The sequence below is a fragment of the Hydra vulgaris genome, chromosome 13 (genome assembly GCF_038396675.1).
Source record: "Hydra vulgaris chromosome 13, alternate assembly HydraT2T_AEP".
Taxonomy (NCBI): Eukaryota; Metazoa; Cnidaria; class Hydrozoa; order Anthoathecata; family Hydridae; genus Hydra; species Hydra vulgaris.
Window position 1 is genome coordinate 19,278,821 of NC_088932.1, and position 7,899 is coordinate 19,286,719.

The window sequence follows — 7,899 nt, forward strand, 5'->3', positions numbered from 1 at the left end:
TGATATAGGAAACTGATTACCGAAAAGCAATAACTCTCAACTTACCACACCTTTATGAAAAACTAAGTGTAAAAAGGTAGAAACAAGAAAGATTGCAAACATGCAAGTTCATGTTGTTGTTTATTTCAATTTCAAAACTCAATACATTTTTGTTGATATATAGCTTTCAACCTGAACAAAATACTCATTATTGTATTCTATAATTAATATAAAATGTGTATCCTTTAATAGCAACTGATGGTAAATAATATTAAATAAAGCAGCAAACTTTGATAAATTTTACATATTTATAATGCTAATAATTTATTTTACATTATATACTCTTGAAGAAAAAGAAAATATGTCTGCTCTAAAAAAATTAGAAAAAAAATCTTAAATAAAATGTACTCCATATTTACAAATTTTATTTATAGTTTTATTATATAAATTTTAAAATAACCAATAAAAACCAGTGTTCTTTTTCAAATTTCAGTGAATATCTCTTGTTTATTAATATAAAAACAGAGATGCGTTATGTTTTATTTTGATGTAATATTAACAATTTTTTTGAAAACTTGCTTCTTCAAATGTAAAAGCTAATTTTGATGAAGTTATTTTTATTACAAAAATTGCCATAATTCACCTTTATTTGGTTAAATTTTTTGAGTTTAATACTCAGTAGAGTTTTAATGTTCCGTGAAAAAACAAATATCACTTTTTTTGTTAAATTTTCCAATAGATTATTATCCAATTTATTATTCAAATTATTTCCATTAGATTAATATCCAATTTTCATCCTATATAATATATAAAGAAAATTATTGATATACGCCTTATCAGCCTTCTTAAAATTTAGGTTGAATAGTAACTTCTTCAGGGATCGTAGATTTATATAGAGCATGTAAGCTAGTTTGGCAAAACATCTGTAAAAATTTTCTTTTTCCAAAATTTTAAATGTTAAACTGTTTATAATTAACAAGTTGGTATAAAGATGCAGTAACGAGCTTAGAACAACCTCTACCTCAGCTTAAAATTTATACTCTGCATATTTTAAGTACTTTACCAGTAGTCTGGTGCAATTGCATATAAACTTTGTATCGAGCATGCTTTATAGAACACGGACATTATATTTGATAAGAAACACATTTAGAAATCTTGCAAAATTGCACACACGCAAATTCAAATGAAATATTTCAAGAGTTTATACATACAAAACACATTTTATAATAGCAAAAATATTCATAGCATGACAACTTATTTTGTTCTTTTTTTGATAATTTTCTTTTCTTTTTTTTATTACTCTTTTTTCATTAAAACGATTGATTTTAACCACTTAGTTTAGTTTTTTAAATCATTTTTTTTTTCAATTACTGCAATACAAAAAATGCCACAATCATTTGCCATAATCCACTTTTATTTATGCCATAATCCACTTTAATTTGGTTAAATTATTTGACTTCAATACTTTTTCTTGCTTTTAATGTCAGTGTTTATATGTAACTGTACAAAAATTACTGTTCTGTAGACAAACATAAATATCACTTCTTTTGTTAAATTTTCAAATATTTTATAACTTAATGCAGCCTGTCAAAATTTTTATAAATTTTAAAAAAGTTTTTAATGGTTTAACACGATGTTTTATTAAAGTTACTTAATAAAAAAATATATCAGCCTCCTCCAAACTATGGTTGAAACAAAGCATGAAAACAAAATCTCCTCAGAGCTCATATATTGACATGGAACATGTAAACTAGTTTAGCAATTAGTACAAATTTTCTTTTTTAAAAAACTCTAATTTTAAAAAACTCTTTATAGTAAACATTTAAATCAGTTTATAAATAAAGTTCTTCACCAGTAGTCACATAAAACTGCATATAAACTTTGTATGCAAAATTGCTTCACTATTAGTCTCGTACAACATATAAACTTATATAAACTATGTATTTGAGAATGCTTTAAGGCCAAGAGCATATTTTATGAGAAACACATTTGTATATTTTTTCAAATTTACTTCAACACATTTTTTTTTTTCGTTTCTTAAAATTAAACAATAGATAAAATCTTCACCACCAAGATAAACTTTATTGAAATTTTTACGAGTGAAAATTCTCTTGTACAAATAGATTTTGATACATTTTAAATACTCTGAAGAGTACTAAAATAAAATGAATTTCCTGTGTTGATAGTAACACATGACTTATATTGATAAACTTAGTATATCATTACTTTGAAATTTATTTAACCCTTAGAGCGCGACGAGCCACGATCGTGGCTATACCGTCAGAGCGCGAAGAGCCACGATCGTGGCTTTAAAAGTGGTCCTTGAAACTATGGCTTTTTACAGCAAAATACCGCTGTTTGTTCATTAAAAATGGTAGCATTGAATAGAGCACATTTTTTTCTATCTTTTGGTATATTGTCTTTATATATTTGGCATTAAAAATGAGCGACAGTGATGAAAGTTGTATGGATGTTGAAAGTTGTACCAGCGAAGATTTTTTAGGTTCCAGCGATGACAGTTTGTTTGATGAAGGCACGATAACTTTAATTTATTAAATTGTATACAATATTATTTAATACAAATATATCAACTAGTATGATAATTTGGAGTTTTTATTTTAATTTTTATGTAGACTTCAGTTCTGATGGCGATGGCGATGTTGATGTAGATGATGTTGATGGTAATGTTTTAGATGATTGGGTATTTGTTTTAGGAGATGACCTTGGTCCTGATGTTGTTTATTTTACTGGTGAATCAAGACCCAAGCACTCAATTTCACCTGAGTCTAAGCCTATTGAATATCTTGACTTGTTTTTTACTCGTGAATTTTTGCAAAATATAGTAAATTTTACTAATAATTATGCTGACACATGGATTCAAAATAATCAACAACATTTGAGGTCCCATCCAACATCAAGAGGTCATGGATGGATTAAACAGGGAAAGACCAATCTTTTAGAGATAAGAGCTTTCCTTGGAGTCGTAATTAACATGGGTCTCATCAAAAAAGCTAACCTTAAACTTTACTGGGATATAAGTCATCCTTGTGCATCTACTCCCTGGTTTGTTACCCACTTCAATCGTGACCGGTTTCAACTATTGCTTAAATTTCTACATTTTACAGACATGCACGTGCCAAATCAACAACCACTCAATAAAATTTATAAAATTCAGTTTTTAGTGGAACATTTTAACAACAAATTTCTTTATTATTATTATCCACAAAGAGACATTTCTATAGATGAGAGTATGGTTGGCTACAAAGGAAAGACACCACATCTGCGTCAATATATGCCAAACAAACGTCATTCTAGGTTTGGGATTAAGTTATGGTGTGTTTCAGACAGCACCAATGGTTATTTGTGTCAATTTGAAATTTACAAAGGAGGAAAAGACCCAGATGTAGCAGCCATTGCCTATGGTATGACTTATAGTTTAGTTTTTCGTCTTTTGCGCCAAACTAATTTCCTCCATCAAGGTCATCACTTAGGTATTGACAACTATTACACTTCTCCTCAACTGTTATTAGATCTATATGCTCATCAGACCACTGCAACAGGCACAGTGAGAGTCAATAGGAAAGGCCTACCAGAAATCTGCATCAAATCAAAATTAAAAAACAAGGAGGTTTGCCAATGTAGAAAAGGTCCTTTGTTGTGCGTGGCATACCAAGATGGTAAAAAAAAGCCTATATTACTATCTACTGTTGCCAAAGCAGGTTTTACTGAAATACGTAACAGGAGAGTAAATATAGTTATGAAACCAAATGCTGTTTCCCTTTACAATAAAACCATGGGTGGTGTAGATTTGGGTGATGCACAGCTCTATGTGTACTTGTCTGAGCGTAAAACAATAAAGTGGACAACTAAAGTTGCTTTTTCTCTATTTGGTAGGGCAATTTTAAATAGCTATTTATTGTATAAGCTCAATACAAATGAACATAAGCCAATGTCAAAAATAGATTTTATGATGGCTATAGTGGAAAGTTTAGTCGGAGATTATTTTCCAGTGAAAGTAATTTCTAAAAGACGAACATCAAGAGAGATTGAAATGGCTAGAAGTACAATTGTCTCATACCCACTTCCCCAACATACTGCAAATAACAATCCATTATATGGTCACAATCTTGTGAAAGTTAGTGCAGGAAAAAAAATTAAATGTGTAGCTGGGCACCAAACTCGAGTGCGCACAAGTTGGCAGTGTCAGTTATGTAGTGTTGGACTGTGTCCAGCCTGTTTTTCTAATTATCACATAAAAGCTGTGCATTAAAATCATTAAACTGCTTTTAATCTTATAAACCTACAAAAAAAATAAAGTTCAAAAATAGTTGTTTTCTTGTTTGTTTTTTGTTATGTTTTTTGCCGTTTTTTTTTAGTTGAATTTTTCTGAACGGCGTTTAAATTTTATCGAGCGCTCAAAGGGTTAAAAAATCTGTTTGTTTTGATTTTCATTATATTTTTCAACAAAATCGCACTTGCCTCTCTTTCAAAATCAGCGAATCAGATTGCTCATTTTTCTGGCTATTCTGAGCCTGTATAGGGTTTCAAAATATGCAGCCCGATTAAACTCCACAACATTTTTTTATAATGAATGCAACTTGAGTTTTTTATTCAAATTCATATTTTTCAAGTTTTCAGGCTTTAGGCATCAAAACCTTTAGTAAAGTGAAAATGATCATTTTTTCTGCGTGCTGCATTTTTATGTAGCACTTTGTTAGTACCCTGTAGACTTGAGGTTTTGTGGCGCCCATAAAATTTACTTTGGTAAGTTTTATGGGCGCCACAAAGTTTTTAAAGAGATTCTTTTCAATGATTTTGGATATGAATTTAAAAAATTCAAAAATTATCATTTTAGATTTCACTGCCTAGAAAATGACATTTTTAAACTAAAAACTAAAAATATGCATTTTTACTAAATTTTTAATTGTAATTATTTCTTCCTAATGTTTTTATAATCATAAATGATGATTATTTTAAAAAATTTTCATATAATTTTGCTTTTTTTAAAGTGCCAAAATGATATACTTTTGAAGAACTATTTTTTTGATAATTATAGGAACCAGTTAAGTGTTTAAGGGGGGGCACCCCTTAAAATTTGTTATTTTTGAAATTTTTTTAATTCTAGTATTATTTTATTATATAGGACACATTAAGAGGGCGAGATCAAACATTTTAAAAAAAGGTTGTTTTAAGGACCACGCTTATAAGCACCTTGTTAATATAAGCATAGTAAAAGATTTTGAAGATGTAAATAGCGAAGTTAAATTTGCTTTGTATTTTTTGAATTAATTTCATGTGAAGATAACAGAAATTAGTATAATTAGCGTAAATTAATTTGCAGTAGTTAGTGGCTCTCATTAAAACGCAATTTTTTGTAAAAATATTATGATCACGCTTGATTAAATCTGTGGCGCAGATTTTGATGCTAAAATGATGAAATTTAATTTTTCATGAAGAAAAATATGTTCGTTAGAAATCCGTTTCATTTTTGTTTGAAAAATAATGCATAGAAACATTTAGTTTTGACTTTATTTAAAGATACCATTTTTGTTCAATATGAGCAATGCTCATATTACACAAAAATGGTATCTTAAAGTAAAGTCAAGTGAGCATGCTCAAATTACCCAGTGTTTTTCATTGAAATTACTTACTTTAAAGTCCTAAAATTGCAGTGCTTTTAATTGGTTTTTATATAAAAACAAAACATAGTAAAAATTTTTAATACTTTAACAATACTAAATATCTTTTTGTATTTTAAATTCAAAAATTTTATTCTTTTATTATATATAGGTTTGAGTTAATAAAATTGAGAAAATAACGACGCAATTTTTTTTTTTTTTACCTAAAATAAAGTACTATTCTTTCAATAAAAAATGGTTTAAAATTTGATATTTTAATTATAAGTTTTGTTAATAACGAATCATTATATTCCACAAATTAGTTCTAATTCTCAGGTTGATATTTTTTTCTTAATTAATGCTATTTTTTTGAGCTAATTTAAAGTGCTCATTTTACCAAGTGGTCTGGGTAATATGTGCACTTTTGGTATTTTTTAAAACCTTTGTGTTTTAAAGAAAAGCTTTTCGGTTGCCCAAATATCTAAGTGAATCATATTATTTTTGAAAACATTTCAATTTTCAATAATAATCTACCCTAAAGTATTATCTTTGCAATATAGACTGCTAAAAACTTATAATGCTTTAAAAGTAAGAAAAACAATTGAAATAAAGAAAATCATAAAATTCCTTTGCTTTAAAACCCACAACTGGCAGACAGAATAAACAACTTTATAAAAAACGTGAAATAATGTAGAAAAAAAACTGGAAAAAAAAAAAATCAAGTTAAAAAATAAATAAAAAAAAGGCGTAATTATATTGGCTATTAAGGAAATATGTTTTTTAGCTTAAAAAGGAAATGCAAATATTATTTCAAGAGCATGAAAAAGTGTTTTTAAACTTAGTTCTCAATTAAGTGAGAACTGAGTCTACAAACAAACAAAAAAAGCTTAAAAATATTAGTTGCATATTTGGATAATATTAAACTATTGAGCTGTGACTCAATAAGTGAATAATTTTACTAAATGGAAAAAGATCTAAAGGACTTAGGAAACCAGGAAAGTTTGAATTTCCACGAACATATAACTAAACCAAAAGGTTAGAGCTGCTCTTGATTCTAGGGATAAGGAAAATTCAAATAATGATAAAGTCTTAAACAACAAATGCTGAGTTTTAAAACGATTTAAAATAAGATAATTCATCAGAAATAGTTTGTAATAAACTTTTCTCTAATTTTGGAGGTGTTATTACACCTCCAATAAACTGTTGTTTATTATTTTGGAGGTGTTATTACACCTCCAATAAACTATTGTTTTTTTAAATGTTTTAATGTGTTTTAGTTTTAAAATGCTAACTCCTCATTTGTGGTTTCGCATAATGTAGAGGATATATAAATAAAACTTTAAAATTTATAATAAATACTTAATTACTTTTATTTTAATTTTACACTCCTAGAGCGCGAAAAATAAAAAAGTATCCGGTAAGATTGCGATAATATTTTACAAAAAACTGGTCATTTACGTTTGGTTTGTGAAGAAACTTCTTTCCCACAAGCACTAAAAAAATATCTATAGTTTTAAATTTCCAAAATATCTATAATCTTATATTTTGTAAAATCATTAATATATATGCTACATACTTTTAAAGAATTCTTCAGCATTAAATTTACTATTTAAAAATAATTAAAAAATTGTTTATAAATAGCATTATTTAACAAAGATAACACACAGGTTAAAATAGTACAAGCACAGAAATCGTTTAAGTCATTATATGGTGTTTTAAAGAAGAAAAGCTTTCAAGAGTGTTAAAAAGTATATATTGTAAGTAAATAACCGTTAAAGTTAAATAAATAAAGTAAAATTTAAAAATAAAATATAAACAATAAACTAATTAATTATAATTAATAAATGAGTTATAAACCATAAATAAAATATAAATAATAAAATAAAAATAACAAATAAATAATAAATAATAAATAAATTAAAGATAAAATAAAAAATATAAGAAGCAGTCTCAAGGTATCGACTTATTCTTTTCTTCTCCTTTTGATTCAAAAAGCATTAGAAATGAGTTCGCTCACAAAAATTGATGAACAGCACTGAGTTTCTTATAATTTCTTTTTAAACAAATCTGGATATATTAAACAAATTTAGATATATTAAATACTTTTTTATTACAAAAAGCATTTTGTATAATCTTTAATCTCTTTAAAGTTCTATTTGTCACAAAATAATACCGAATTAAGAGTTTAATCTAAAATCAGCATAAACTGCAATCAGTAAGAAAAATCACTTAAAAGCGCGCAATATTAAAATGACAGACTTGTTGTTATTTGCTTTGCTGATAAATGTTTGATAGTAGATGA

General features: G+C 27.0%; 1 protein-coding gene across 1 annotated transcript; it reads left to right on the forward strand.

Moving 5' to 3' along the window:
* The first annotated feature begins 2,421 nt into the window (after positions 1–2,421).
* Positions 2,422–4,249, forward strand: LOC136089715 (piggyBac transposable element-derived protein 4-like). The gene is made up of 2 exons (XM_065815781.1): positions 2,422–2,497; positions 2,613–4,249. Exons 1-2 carry the CDS (start codon positions 2,422–2,424, stop codon positions 4,247–4,249), a joined length of 1,713 nt encoding a protein of 570 aa, XP_065671853.1.
* Positions 4,250–7,899: the final 3,650 nt, after the last annotated feature.